Consider the following 15,318-nt stretch of genomic DNA (forward strand, 5'->3'; position numbering starts at 1 on the left):
ACACCCAAAGAGAATGTTACAATTTGAGAGATGAAAATCTATCATTGTTCTAAAGGTTCTATGACTACTCATTCGAGGGGGAGCTTACGTAGTTGTACTCTTTTTACTTTTACTACGGTTTTTCCCATTGGGTTTTCCATGACTAGGTTTTTAACGAGGCACCACGTAATACAAGATGGATGATCAAGGGGGAGTGTTATAAATTAAGCATTGAAATGATCATCCACTTCTTTACCAAACTCAAGCACTATGATCATCCACTCCTTTACCAACTCAAGCACTATGATCATCTACTCATCAAGCATTATGATCACCCACTCATTTACCAAATTAAGCACCATCTTTGTTATTTTATGTATTGTTGTTCACTATAAATACCATCACTCATCTCACTCTTTTGTACACCATAAACAAGAACAAGAGTTTATAATCAAACACCATTACATCTTCTTCTTCTTCCTTATAATAAACTCTCTCCCTTATATTAGTGTTATTTGCTTCCTACGGGTATTAAATTCTACTCTTATTTAAATTTCTCAATACTATAAATTATAAGTTATTTCATAACACTATCAATTTTGTGACTGCTCTGTCCAACACTCTTTCCACAATTATTTTCTTAACCAACTTTTAAAACACAAATTTAAAAAGTCCTTAAAGTGACGTTTGATTCTCTCAATTATTTCTTCTTTAACGCTCGTTTTAATTTATTACTTTTAAGACATTCAACATTCAAGACCCTTAAAACCACATCAAATACAAAGAAAACAAAACCATGTCCCAAAAAAAAAAGAGAGCATGAGAAACAAAGGACAAAAACAGAACAAGTTCTTGAGAATAATCTCAGCACCTTTAAGAGCTTTAGGCAAGGCTCGTGATTTCTACATGAGAAGCATCACCGGTTGCTCAGCTCGGACTCACTATTCATCCGCAGCCTCCGTCTCCACTCCTTTTCCAAGAAGCCGGAGCTCATCCTCCGCCGCCTTCTCCTCCTCCGCATCTACCCGGAGAACAACTGATTTTGGGATTGACGATGATTATAGCGAGCTAGTGAGAGCTGCTTCGGTTAGGAGCTTTGGGCACAAGAATGAGATCGACATGTTTTTACACGAGAAGTTGCAACAAGAGAAGCTGAGGCAAAGAGGCTTGCCGAAGAGCTCGAGCGTGGGGATGGCGAAGATAGAGGAAGAGGATGAAGCAGAGGAAGGATCTGTGAATCCCAAGATGGCAAAGAAAGTTTCTGATCTCAAGTATCCTCGTAGCAAATCATATGCTGTTACTGGTAGCCCTAAATTTTAGTTTTATATTCCCTCTGTTTCTTGAAGATAAGACTTTTTAGAAAAAAATTTGTTTCACAATATGGAAAAATTGTAAACTTCAAAAAATTAGTTGACTTTGAAAATTATTGAAAATTAAAAATTATAGAAAACGATAAATTTATTATTTATTATGGTAGTTTAATGTTTTTTTAATATGTGTGAAAATATTAAAAAGTTTATCTTTGTGAAACGGAATAAATATTTAATTTTTTGATTTTTAGTATTTTGTGGATTGATACTACTTTTTTTAGCTCGATGTTGTGCAACAAGAAATGATATAAGTCGATAAACTACTCTCTCTTCAAATCCAAGTTTGGTAGATGTTAGAAGCTTAACGTAAATACGACTTCTGTTTTCAATGATTTTGCATTTTCATGTTAAGTTTTGAAGTTTAAAATGTGTTTCGCGTATTGTTTGGGAGAAAAAAAGGAAGAAGTAGCATGCATTATGTCATTGATTACACGTGAAGACAATAATTTTAAAAAAATAAAATAATGTGCACTAGTTCGACCGGGGTGTTAGTTTTACTAATTTTCTGACCATTGTTATTAATGGTTCACACATTCAAATTTCGGAACGTGTGGAAACTTTCAACTGGAAATATACAGTTCTCGTGCCCTAAATTCAGCTAACTTCGTGAATATACAAACTTCCAATAGAATTTTTGAAAGATTTGACAAACTAGTTTGTTTATACGTAACTCAATTAATCATGTGATTAATAGTGTTTTTGTTGTGTTATGTATGCTGATTATTACAGCATGGAAAGCTTTGTGCTTACTGCTTACCACTAAATCACGGAAAAGCGTATGTATGAATCATCGAATTCTGTTATAAATTTTCATTCGTGTTTTGGATTAATATATTATTGTGTTTTGTCCGACTGCCATCATAATCTGCTTTACCTAATCAAATATCATATTCATATATAGAGGGCTGCGCACTGTTACAAAATTATAGATTAAAATTAAAATAACGTTTATGTCCGAACAACAGATACTGAGTACCTGATCAAAATATAGAGACCGTTTTGCTTTTTGTCGTGACATGATCGCGGTATTTTAAACTCAGTCAATGTAAGTTGCTGCTAGGTCGAGAACTACAGTCAATGTAAGTTGCTGATACACTAAACACTATAACGTATAGGTAGAATCTTCCAAGGAGTATGCATCGGCCGATAAATACCAAAAGACTTCAAGTAGTAAATGTTTGAAAATCCGAAATACTCGAAACATAGCATGACACAAAAAGAAGTAACAGACATTGATCTGATGTAAGAAGAATACAGTGAAGTTTGTTACAACAAAATAAAATATATTAAAAAAGACAATCAAAGCCAAAGAGCTTTATGGATTGCACTCCTTTCTCTTTGTGTTGGTGTATCTATAATGCCAAAATTCTTGTATGACAGAAGAAGAAGCCATGCCTTGTTTTCTTATTCTACCTGTCACGCCGGTCCTTGGGGAGTAAATCCATCTTTCTTAATCTGAACCTGAACCTCAAGCCTACATTTAACAACAGGGAATAACACATCAGATTCATGACTAATATCAGAAACATCTGCGTCGCAGTTGATATGATATGTGGTCTTATAAACAGCTGAAACATTACCGGTGTTTCTTGAGAGGAACTTCAGAACCTCATCAATGATGATAACCTGCAGTTTTCACAGAAAAAAATTATCGTTCAAGGAATCACTTCTCTCAAAAACCTCATCTTATATCTGAATGATCAGTCTACTGTCATGCTATTCCTTGACGAATTTGCATCCATATGTTAAACTAAAGTGGTCTATGAAAAGAAGAAGCTCAAAAGTGAGAATACTTACTGGAAACGAAAGATACAGAACAGCGGTCCATTCGCCCCAGGACAATGGCGTGACCTATAAAGCAAGGAACATGAGAGAATGAAAAAGACGAAAACAGGTAGACCAGTTTTTGTTCAAGGTTTAGGGAAGAAAGGAAACTTACAGAAAACAAGACTGCTAATGGATGAACATATAATATTAGCATGTGCAGAACCATCGTCAGGATAATTGAACCAACGAGCCATAAATTACTCCTTGGGGTTATAACCCTGCAATCACATACCTTCTTTAATAAAAGCTAATATATAAATGATAACGTAGCAGACTAGTCAGGTTGCACAATCTAGTGTCTGTTGATCCATGTATAGTCTATAAAATAGCATTATTTATTTGAAGTCGCTATAGACCCCCTAATACAGTACACTCAAATAAGCTGTCAACAAGAAAAGAAAGAAAGGTATACTTACAGAAGGGATTGATTTTCGCTGAGGTTATTTAGAGCATTAAACATCTCTACTACAACGAGTACTGTCATAGCTACGGTTGATGGATGTCGATCCTCAAATATGCTGCAGGGATAACTTGTCTCTCTAAGTGCGCACGTTTCAAAGTTCATCTGAAATGAGAAATTTTCATTCTCAGATTAATATAATGAAAAAAGATTCCATTTGTAATAAGATTGATTGTATGTGAATCCTATGACAAGGTTACACAAATGAATGGTGAAAAATAAACAAACTATATCAGATTCAGCAACGAAATAATCTATAAGATGCAGCTGGAGATAGAATCTAACCAGTTCACTGTACGTAAGTTTAGGACCACCATCAGAGTAAATAAACCACCATATAAAGCCAGCAACAGTTGCCAGGCCGACATAAACTGCAAAAAACAAAACGATAAACTAGTCAAGGAGATAATCCTTTTGATGGATAGATGCTTGAAGGCAGTGACCTTTCACTACTTGGCCAAGAAGATTTCAAGCTCTTAGTGTTGCCTAGATGTTTAAAATAAATTACAGAACCATCATTTTTACTATACCTCCGATAACCAAGTAGCGGAAGAATAACCACCCAGTGACCACTGCTTCACCAACCTGGAATTCAACAACAATCAAAACAAAAATGAAGATAAAGGTCTGAGTGGTTTGAAGAGAAACTTGCAGAGTACAGGAAATAGTTAATTTACAAGTTCTAAGTCCCCTCTTTATTTAAATGTCATCACTGAAACCTATAAAGTTTGGAAGGGACCATAAATCATGCGACAGCAAGTATTTGCAAAGTACTCCACAAGGTGTTACTGTAAAGTTACAGCTCCTACCTTTCGGGGTTTTGCCTTCATAACATCGGAATCTTGTTTGTTGAAGCCAATGGCAGTGGCAGGCAAACCATCCGTTACCAAATTGACCCACAAAAGTTGAACCTGCAATGTTTTACCATAACACTCATAGATTTAGAAAAGCTTTGTAATAGTAAACTTTGCAGATAAGACTGTCATAATATTGGTGTGATTGGACTAGAAACTCCATTGAGAGGACAAAGCTACTTACAGGTGCCAGGGTATCAGGGATTCCCAATACAGCTGCTACAAATATACAGACCACTTCCCCAATATTTGAAGAGATCATGTATCTAATGAATTGCTTAGTGTTATTATATATAGCCCTTCCTTCCGCAACAGCCTGTCAAGAAAAGAAATGAGTTACATTAATGAAGATATTGCAGTGTGATTTGTACCCTTGTTTCTAATTTTAAAGAAATTGACAAATATTATATATGGGCCCAAATAAATTGTAAACCACGCTAAACTACTGTGTGAAGTGTGCGTCAGAATCAACCACAAAAAAATAACTTTATCAAAAGTGCAAGAAAACAAACATACCGCAACTATTGAAGCAAAATTATCATCAGCCAAAACCATATCTGAAGCGCTCTGCAATGCAAAAAAAAAAAAACAGAGGGAAAAATACGTTAAACACAGAAGAGCATAGAGATAAGTATCCTTGGCAAGCCAGTTTTTTGAGGAATGACGACTTTCATATAATTAGCTCATGTATTCTGTGATCTCAGAAGAATTTTCTATAGCAGTCACATTGTATTGTACCACTACAATAGCAGTCACATCCAGAAACTTTTCACCTATATTTTTCGTTTTTAATTGCAACTTAAAGATACAAAAAAAATAACGACTACATAAGGATCTCGTAGCTGGAAGAACACGGGCAAGACAAAATGACTGAGATTTAAAGATGAATAAGGTTTTAGAGTATCAAAAATTATAGTTACACAGGATGCTAATAGAAAACAAACACACTGTACCTTTGCTACAGCTGTTCCAGAACCCATGGCAATCCCAATATCAGCTTTCTTCAATGCAGGGGCATCATTTACGCCGTCACCAGTCATTGCCACCTAGGAGAACAAGGTTAATGTGTCCGACGGTTAGACGCAATAACATTTCCTCTAATAAGTAAAAAAGTTAACAAAAAAAAAAAGAATTGGAACAAAGGCAGTAATGCTAAATGTGAATGAACCCAAACGCAGATAAAACAGAAGAAATGTGATAAATGACAGCTTAGTGAACAAGGGGAATTACCACTTCATTTTGGTTCTGTAGGGCTTCAACAAGCATCCTTTTGTGGGAAGGTTCAACCCTAGACGCAGAAAATTATGGTTTCTCAGAATCGATTATAACTCGAGCTTTAGAGAAAAAAACAGAAATACGCATGATGATTAAACATACAGCTCCTAAGGGCATCTCCAACCCCCACTTCATTTTTTCCTCCAAAATGGAGTAAAAGTGAAAATAGAGTAAGGATTGCTCCAACTCAACTCCAAATCTCACTCCATAATAGAGTTTACTCCATAAATGGAGTAAGCCCTGTTCGTTTCAAGAACGCAGCGGCAGGGAGGAGCGACCAAAATTTAAAGAGAACCAAAAGGAATTGATAGGAAAGAGAAAGCAAAAGTGAAGGAAATTTATGTGTTTTCAGTCGCTAGAAAAGGGGAAAGAAGATGAACATTGACGCTGCTTTTTTTAGCGGCTGCGACACCACCGAATTCGTTTGATTATTTAATCGCAGCGTCTTCTGTTTCTCAGCCCACCGATGAGTCAAGAAGGAAATCATTAACAGTTTTTTGACGCTGACTCTAGTCGCAGCGTTGTCAAAACGAACAGGGCTGTAATCTATTTTTTGTTTGTTCATCCATTATAGAGTGAGAAATTGAGTAAGGTTGGAGCATTTTACTCCATTTTTACTTTTACTCCATTTTGGAGTATTACATTGGAGATGCTCTAAGTCCTAAAAACACTATCATTTAAGATACCTGGAAAAAAGTGTCATCCGTTGCAATGCTGTAGTTTGTTGCATCGCTGGAAGCCGTTCAAATTCAGAAGCCGTATAAGACAGACCAGAAAAGTCGACCAGATTGTCGAATGCCCCTATTTTTTTACATATTGACTCTGCTGTGGACTGAAGTTTCAAGCTAATCAGAATAAGCACCCAAAAGAATATAGTAATTAACAAAATGTATGTGCTCAGTTTTCTAGTACCTTGTTATCCCCAGTGACAACTATAACACGAATCCCAGCAGTCATACACGCAAGCATAGCATCTCTCACTTCTTTTCTTGGTGGATCAAGCATTCCCACCTTCAAAGGAAGCACAAGATAAGCAAGACTTCAACAGTATAAAAATGATGAATGTTTAGGAAACCCATTTGAATCCATCAATTTTGAAAGAACGGCGTACCAACCCAATAAACGTCAGGTCGTTCTCATTATCATAGGAAATAGTTTGCTGACCATGGGGCACGGTTCTGAAGGCTAACGCTAAGCATCTCAATGTTTCATCTCCAAAACTGTTGCAAAGATGCAGGGTCAGAAAATGGAACAAACATCTTTCATATCTTTAAGAGCAAAATTACCATTGGAAGTGACAATACAAGCATCAAAAGACGACCATAATGAAGTAAAAATAAAATTAAATGAATTCTCATTAAACTTGATGCCTAACCTGGCGAACCTAGACTCAAGCTCTGCACGGGAAGCAGCAGTGAGAGGAACAACAGAACCATCACTGTTGCAGAGAAGTTTAGTACACCGAGCAATTATGCTTTCTGGAGCACCCTTTGAAAACATTACATCCATTTGCTTATGGCTACATAGGACGCTCATCATTTTGCGGTCACGTGTAAACTCCAAAACATAAACCTGCAAGGATTTTTGAAAAAGTTGACAATCAATTACTCATACTAAATTACCACGACTTGTTTGAAGTATAATGTTTCGAGGTCAATATCAACTTATATGTGTAAAACTACAGGAGTAATGAACTTTATGTGTAAAAAAGAAGGGAGGTCAGTAAAACTGGGACAAAAAATTTACGCAGTCCACAACTCTTGGCTCTTATTTCCCTCAGTTAAATGAACGCAAAAAAAGAGCCAACATGTTAGATTTACTAGAGCCACACCTTTTTAAATTGGTTTTCCCAATAATGGTTGCAGTATGATGCACGTTCATGCTTGCTCAACATGTTTAGAGCAGAAGGCATTGAATCAAAACCAGGGAGGCCAACCTGAAAATTAAACAACAGAAGTAAGTTGGACGGTCCTTCAGATTACAGACTCAGTAAGATAAACCACTGCGCAGGGTATATTGTAAGATGACCAGGATTAAATGTATACAACGACCAAGTCTAAGATTCAACATGAAATTGGATAGAGAAACAGTCTGTTATATTCCATGATTCTTGTTGTGGAAATGAATACTACGAAAGCAAGAATTTACCCAAAAACACAAACCTTTTCTGCAAGTACTCGAAGAGCAACTTCAGTTGACTCTCCAATTTTTTCATAAGAATCCTTATCTGGATTGTATTGCAAAACAGAGTCATTGCAGAGTGATGAACACATTGCTAAATAGTGAAGGCATGGTGACTGGGCAGGGCAGTCAAGCTGCAAAAGAAGAAAGCACCTTGTCTTAGAAATGTGTGTGATGTTACAAGGCTTGCTTCAGTTTTTCATTTTTGCCATTTACAATAATAAATTTATTGAGATTAGTGAAATGCTAAAGATGATAAGCAAAGAAAGAAACCCCATGAAATTTTAAAAATCAAATGAAAAATGAGGAATAAAAATTACAGGAAACTGTATAAAAAATAAAAGAAGAAACCATGATTCAAGTTTCCAAATTACTTTATCAATCAATCTTGAGATAGAATTTGCAGTTCAAGCTAGCCTTGTGAGGTTGAAATTAGTTTGGGAGCATGTAGGTACGGCAACTATCAGTCATCCTCGCAAGTATTATGTACGAAATAGTTGATTACTTACATAATCCAGAGGTGAAGTAATAATTACCTGCTGATCGTTGCTGTCAAAGACAGTACCTTCTGGTGCATAAGTTGTTCCACTAACATTAAACTCACTTATCATAGGACCATGGTCTGCAGATTGGACTACACATATCTGACATACAAGCAAAATAGTAAGCATATTCAAATATTCTATATGAGACACCACAAGGGGAAAGTTTCTATGCAAGAATGTAATTAGTTGCAATTAGTTATTGATAAAATCACAAGATGTACAAGCAAAATTGTAAATTTTTTATAATTTGTCCTGAAAGCTCTATTTGACTACTTCCAAGACATGCAAAATCGCAGAAATATACGGGCATGTGTGTTTTACAGATGAACTACACTGCCAAGATTTACCCACTTAAGATATTCCAAAAAAACAATTCAAATAGAAAACTGCAAGTGGCAGAGATACCAATAATAAGAATAAACAGGCTCGAGCACTGAGGTTAAAATGCTAACCTTAGACACCGCCATCATATTGGTTGTCAATGTTCCAGTCTTGTCACTGCAAATCACTGTAGTGCAACCAAGCGTCTCGACAGATGGCAATGACCGTACAATCGCATTCAAACGAGCCATTTTCTTTGTTCCAAGAGCTAAACACCTAGATACCGAAAGCATCATATCCAGTTTAAGGCACAATATTGTGACCAAAGTAGCCTCCCAACGTGGGAAATGACTAGTTTTAAAGCATTTTGGACTCAACAAACATTTAAGTGCCTGAAACTTGAAACAAGACTGTCATTTGATGATCATAAGAGCGACCTACTTCTCTGGGAAACTCCCCGTCTCCAGGATATCACTAAGGTTCCAAATCATCTAAGTTTCAACTACCAGCCTTTTTCCTAATATTTCTATTTGCTAGCAAAAAAAATAGTGAACACTTACGTCGTAACAACTGCAGGAAGTCCTTCAGGAATAGCTGCAACAGCAAGGGCAACTGCAATCTGGGAAAATAAAAGCAAAGAAACAATTGTCACCAAAATATACATTATATAGCATACTTTAAGTTGGTAAAAATAATCTGGTTACAAGCCTTAGGGTTTATATAACAATAATGGAAATACGTGGACAAGAACTTGGGTATGTCATAAATATGTTACTGATTTGAAGATGCGAAAAGCATCATGATTTTTGACTTAGCCTTTAACTTGATATTTAACAATGATTACTAGAATGGTACATCCACTTTGGGAACTGTCAACGCAAGAAACAAAACCCACTAACTGAAAAACGATTACTTCTTAATCTTGTGACTTCGCTATTTAAATGTTAAAAAATCTATTTAGTGGGTTAACGATTATGAGCTCATTTCTTTGAACCTGTCTGCTACAGGGATGTCAGAAAAAGAAAGGAGAAGCAACATCAATGTTTTGGTATCACAGCAAAAGTGGAACACACAGAACATGTACTCTGTAGTAAGAATTCAAAACTGTAATAAGAGAACAACGAATTTATTTACCTTAAAATAGTGAATTGCGCCTTTGAAAAAGCCACCATGAGAAGGGTCACTGAAGTGACCAATATTGACAACCCACACAAGAACACAAATCCCCGCAATAACCTATACAAACGGAAAGGCTACCATCTCAGAGAACGTCAATTTATGAACATAGATCTACTAGTATTATTAACTAACTATCTCTGTCACATCAGTCATTCGACAAATCATTTCTTTTTTGTGTGAACTCATTCACACTCGCAGACAACTGAGAGAATTTGACATCCAAGGGAAAGATAACTCCATCCAGACTTGTAATTAAAATGCCTCTCTAACACGTAAAAAAAATCTAAACTTTCGAAAGGAAAAGAGTTTTCACCTTAGCCAAAAAACTGCCAAACTCGTCCAGCTTTTTTTTCAATGGAGTTGCCTCCTGTGACAAAAGCATTTACAAGTAAGAGAGAAAAGCCTGGTAGTTATAACACACTTAAACAGATGGAAAAGAATTCATTGGAATTTTTTTTGAGCAATCAAAGGTTAAATATAATCTTCTTTTACAAGAGAGTTCTGATCAGTAAGAAAGCGTATCAAAGTGCACATGAAGCATTTCCATAAAGAAATAAAAAATATTCACAGCTTACATCATCTGTATGCAACATCGAATTGTGTATGCTACCCATCGCGGTGTTTGAACCAACTCCAATGACAACAGCCCTCCCCCTACCCGCGACCACATCAGTTCCCTGGCAATCATTATACATTATAATGAATTAAAAAACATAAAAAGGAGACATAAAGAGGTCACAGGAACAAGAAAAAGGTAACTAAAACATGCTGTAGAGCCTAAATTCTAATAGTAGAGAAAAATGAGAATTTACAGCTAGTTAAGGTGTACGCAAGAAAATTGCACTATATCTCTATATCATTAAATCAAAAGCCAGAAGCTAGTGCAGGTATGAGTTATAAATCCTACCGAAAATAAAATATTTTTCTTGTCTTGGTAGACAGCATTTGTTGTTGAAGTGCATTCAACATCTTTCTCCACAGAACAGCTTTCACCTGCAATTTTGGGGAAACGTTTGGTAGTGAGAGTATGAAAATAGTGCACTGTAAGTGATCACTTGGACTATAATCTACATGAAAAAAGAGGATCACATAGAAAATGCTTATTCAGTAATTGTGGAGAAAAGGGTTGACAATAAGTTGTACTAATCACCTACTGGCATATATAGTTCTTGCTACTACGCAATTAGTTCTTGCTACTACGCAATTAAGAAGTTATGAACACGATGATATACCAGTCAGAATTGCTTGATCGACTCGAAACTCATTGCTCGACATCTCAATTACTCTAAGGTCAGCTGGAAGCTTACAGCCCACTGTTTAGCACGCAAGCGTCAAGAAAAGTAGCCTTTAAGAGTTTAGCGAGATTCTGAGTAATTGCAAAAAACTGCATCTACATGAGATACAACACACATACCAGTCACTTCAACAATGTCACCTGGCACCAGCTCTGATGCTGGTAGTATAGAGAAGCACCCTGTCATTGTATACATGTTAATGTGGAATACCATCAAAGACAAAAACTTGCAGATATTCAAAACCTGGAACAACGTCCCAAGCGAAAAACAAAAAAGGAAGTGCGCAGAAACATTTCTAAATAACTAAATCTTAATGTCATTAATTATCATTTTAGATAACCTAGGGAATTGTGAGCATAACACAATAAACTTTTGGCTTGGCAGAAGAAGAGTTTGCTACACAAACTACAAAGTGTCTCTAGAGGATATATCAACAGCATAACACGACCGTCTAGTAAGCAATTTCAATCATAGTAGCTTGTTCTAAGAAAAGAAAAACTGAAAGGACAAGCAGTCAGCGTAAATTTCGCAGTAATACTAATTACTCAAGATATATCTGTGTACCATTTCGCAACACTGTAGCTATATTTGCTTGGTAGGCACGTAGCTCCTACAACAGGACAAAGAGAGAACAAACGAAATAAATAAGAGAATGTTACAACTTACAATCAAAATAAAATTTAAGCTTAACCTAATTTCAAAGGACATTCGACTTGTATGTGCAAATAAGTCATCGGTTAAGCGGTAGCACACAAAATACCTCAAGAGCCTTCTCAGCATTAGTCTCCGTAATCACCCCCACTGCCGCATTTGCAGCCAGTATCAGTAGAATTACCTGTGGTTGAATAGTAAATTCAAATAAATTGCAACTCTCAAAGAAAGCTCCACACACAAAGTCTAGTTTATGGAAGTCGTGGTAAAGATGTAATCTTATATTATATTAAATGGAATCGTATAACAAGACTGAGTCCTATTAATGCTAAAAACCACGGCCAGTGAAGACTTTAAGTCTACTTTTGGATATTTTTTAGACCATTACAAAAGATTAGCCACTCTAAAGAAAAACATAAATAATTACTTTTTACAAAGACCACAGAACGAAAATGACAAAAAGGTTTCATGTTAAAATCCACCACAAAGAACCCCTAGCCAATCCAGTAGACTAAATAAGAGATGTTAACTAATCAACCATTCTGTGAAAGCCAGGGTGAGCGTTGAAAAAAGATGTTGCCACTTACAAAAGGTTCTAGAAATGCTGTTAAGCCAGTCTCTCCATTGGCCAAAGCCAAAACGAAAGAGACAATTGCAGCCACGATCAATATCTTAACAAGTAAATCATCAAACTGTTTGAGAACCAGTTTCCAGAATGGAGTTCCTGCATTTAATTAAGAATAAGATAAGGAAAAATTGGCACACGTCAGGGGAGTTCTAAATTCTCATCCTAGGTAACATCATCAGAATAGGCTAGGTACTTGGGTTAAGAAGAACCATAAGACAATCTAACACGATCAGCTATGACAATCTCAAAAGGAGCTAAAGATATATAAAAATGCTTTGCAATAGAATAGCTCTATCTTACACAAAATGAGCCAGAGTGAACATGTGAAAACTGGCAAATCATCACAGCGCTAAAACAATCTAGGAGCTATCAAACCATGATGGTCATCTTGAAATAAAAAGAAAACTCAAATCTTTTTCATTGAACCTCTAAGAAGATATAATTACTGAAATATGGATGAAATTGGAAGAAAGTTATTGACAAACTTACTTTTCTCTTCGGGCAGTACTGCAGATCATGTGAAGAAAAACATTAAAAGAAGAAGATTAGTACTAAACAAGGTAAAAGGATAAAAACAAATTAACAGTGTGTTTATTTGCTATCTTAAAATGAAAAAAGATATGCCCTTTCAAATTCAAGCAGTCACTAACTTAATAAATTTTTAACAGCTGAGACAATCATACGCAGCATAATTTTACTGGAGAACACTCACAATGTGCATCTATATTAGAATTCCTAGGAACTATACAAGAAAGGTAACAAAAAAATTTGTAGTTTCATACTAGTTTGTGTACTTGGCAAGTCATATACAATACTAGAAATTCAAACTACATGCCAAAACTATAATCTACAGCATCCTTTAATTCCAATATGCTTCATTACAAAGAACAGTTAACACCAGGACACTCTATCGTCACCATCTAAAATATATCTCCCTGTGCTCTATCTAAGTGCCTTTATACGAACGAACACCAAACATGGAAGTGCAAGAGAAGTGAAAAGTAAAAACAAACCATTCCTGCCAAACATCCTAGAATGATGATCAACCTACATATACAAAAATTTCAAAAAAAAATCAGGGGTTAATTAAATGTTAGCTTCACTGTGACTGTAACAAGTTCGATCCCATTACAAACTCATACCTGAGAATCAGAAAGACCCTTTGCTGGATCTACCCCGAAGAAATCAAGAACCTGCGCCAAAACAAAAAACAGAATCACATCAGAAGCAATCAATCTACGCCCAAACACAGTGAAACAGCTACCGTCGGCGGTTCATTGCCACAGTATGCGATCGCAAACCAAATCAAATCCGACAAAAAAGTAGAAGTCAAACGAAAAAAGATTGAGAATTGAAAACGCAAAGCACCTCGGAGACAGATCTGGCGTAAGCGTCTTCCATGACTGGGAGAGCTTAGGGAATTTTGATTTGGGTGGGGAGAGAGATCCCTAAGCGTCGATGCGTGGCGACGAAAGTGAGCTGAAAATCTAAAAGACTAGACGAAGAAGATGGGAACTTGTAACGCCATCTGCTTCCATAGAGCCGAGAGAGAGAGACGAGACGAACACTTTTCATGAATTAACGGGTTGGCTTCCTCTCACGTGAGGCCCATTTAGTATATCACCCAATTACCATGTGATATCAAACAAATTATGAAGGAAATAGAAACTAAAAATATTAATATCGACTTTCTAAAATTCATAATACTAATCTTTTTTGCCTACCAATACTAATCTTAATATCAATATTGATTATTTAGTTTTGCATTTTCATAGTGTAAGTGATATCAAAATTATCAAAAAATATGAAAAAAAAAAACTAATATAATTTTTTTTTTCTTTTTGGTAAAATGGTAGTAGTATTAATATCGTTTATTTTAGTTTTCATTTGTTGTATTATTGTCCAGTCAGATTCAAGAAACGTAATGAATCCAACATGAACTTCATCTTATGAGTCAGAGACATGATAATCTCATCTACAATGCAACTCAAACTTCTTATTGTCAGGTTAGTCACGACACTTGAAGCATGGATTGGCTCTAGCATTTATCTAGCCACGACAAACCGGCTAGACGACACATCAGACATTTGAAGCAATGTTCCAATCGAATATGTAACTTATCGGTTATCAAGATGAATTCGTGTGTTTCAAGGTTCGAGGGCGCCTTTCTCTCCGGTAGCTCGCGGCAACTGATTCCTCACTTCGCTCATTCCTCTGCCTGCCTCTGGTCCATCATTGCTCTGGTGGTGCCTAGTTCTAAGTCCTATCTCTTGTTCTCTCATTTGCTCATTTTTTCTGTAGGTTCTTTTGTTTAGTTTAAATTTTGCAAATCTGTTTTTTGTTATTAATTTTTTTTCCACTAGGATCAATGCTAATATAGCTATCTAATAATATTAAAAGAGGTGCATCAATTAAGATTTTAAATTTAAACAAGGGGCGTCAACTATACATAAATTAACCAATTTTTCATTTTACCCTAACATAGTTTCAATATAAACAACAACAAAAGATAAAGTCATGGGGTCACCTGACCCCCCTAAAGACTTGAAGTAGATCTGCCACTGAAGGCAAACACCCACTTGTCCTTCTCGGAAGTCCAGTTGATCAAGAAAGGTTCACAACACACATTTTTAATGGACACATGAATTACTACTACAAGCATGTGGTCGTCAAATCAGTTCATAGATGCGACATCCTAATTAGTTTTGTTGAACGTTGTGAGAAGCTTTTCTCAACCGCTGAATTTCCATTAC

The 15,318-nt window shown here is 36.0% G+C and overlaps 2 protein-coding genes across 2 annotated transcripts; one reads left to right on the forward strand and one right to left on the reverse strand.

Moving 5' to 3' along the window:
- Positions 1-703: 703 nt before the first annotated feature.
- On the forward strand, positions 704-1,381 carry LOC106309463. Its single transcript, XM_013746488.1, has one exon. It carries the CDS (start codon positions 799-801, stop codon positions 1,297-1,299), a length of 501 nt encoding a protein of 166 aa, XP_013601942.1. The 5' UTR covers positions 704-798; the 3' UTR covers positions 1,300-1,381.
- Positions 1,382-2,511: 1,130 nt separating this feature from the next.
- On the reverse strand, positions 2,512-14,145 carry LOC106309457 (calcium-transporting ATPase 3, endoplasmic reticulum-type). Its single transcript, XM_013746482.1, has 34 exons — positions 13,934-14,145; positions 13,708-13,758; positions 13,579-13,612; positions 13,055-13,072; positions 12,525-12,661; positions 12,047-12,121; positions 11,851-11,896; positions 11,406-11,465; positions 11,224-11,304; positions 10,899-10,984; positions 10,567-10,668; positions 10,305-10,358; positions 9,947-10,048; positions 9,373-9,431; positions 8,944-9,088; positions 8,483-8,590; positions 7,928-8,080; positions 7,597-7,701; positions 7,141-7,337; positions 6,877-6,985; positions 6,678-6,776; positions 6,452-6,597; positions 5,721-5,778; positions 5,444-5,536; positions 5,007-5,057; positions 4,675-4,806; positions 4,446-4,547; positions 4,167-4,221; positions 3,922-4,007; positions 3,593-3,741; positions 3,289-3,394; positions 3,147-3,200; positions 2,930-2,975; positions 2,512-2,823 (listed from the first exon to the last, which is right to left on the reverse strand). The coding sequence occupies exons 1-34, from the start codon at positions 13,964-13,966 to the stop codon at positions 2,759-2,761; spliced, it is 2,997 nt and encodes a 998-aa protein (XP_013601936.1). The 5' UTR covers positions 13,967-14,145; the 3' UTR covers positions 2,512-2,758.
- Between the last annotated feature and the right edge of the window lie 1,173 nt (positions 14,146-15,318).

This window comes from Brassica oleracea, chromosome C8, assembly GCF_000695525.1.
Source record: "Brassica oleracea var. oleracea cultivar TO1000 chromosome C8, BOL, whole genome shotgun sequence".
Lineage (NCBI taxonomy): Eukaryota > Viridiplantae > Streptophyta > Magnoliopsida > Brassicales > Brassicaceae > Brassica > Brassica oleracea.

Coding starts and splice junctions, on each gene's coding strand:
- LOC106309457 (XM_013746482.1), bottom strand. CDS start 13,966: ATGGAAGACGCTTACGCCAGATCTGTCTCCGAG. Junction 5,058..5,443: donor CTGGAACAGCTGTAGCAAAG/GTACAGTGTGTT, acceptor TTTGCATTGCAG/AGCGCTTCAGATATGGTTTT. Junction 3,742..3,921: donor AACTTACGTACAGTGAACTG/GTTAGATTCTAT, acceptor TTCTCATTTCAG/ATGAACTTTGAAACGTGCGC.
- LOC106309463 (XM_013746488.1), top strand. CDS start 799: ATGAGAAACAAAGGACAAAAACAGAACAAGTTCTTGAGAATAATCTCA.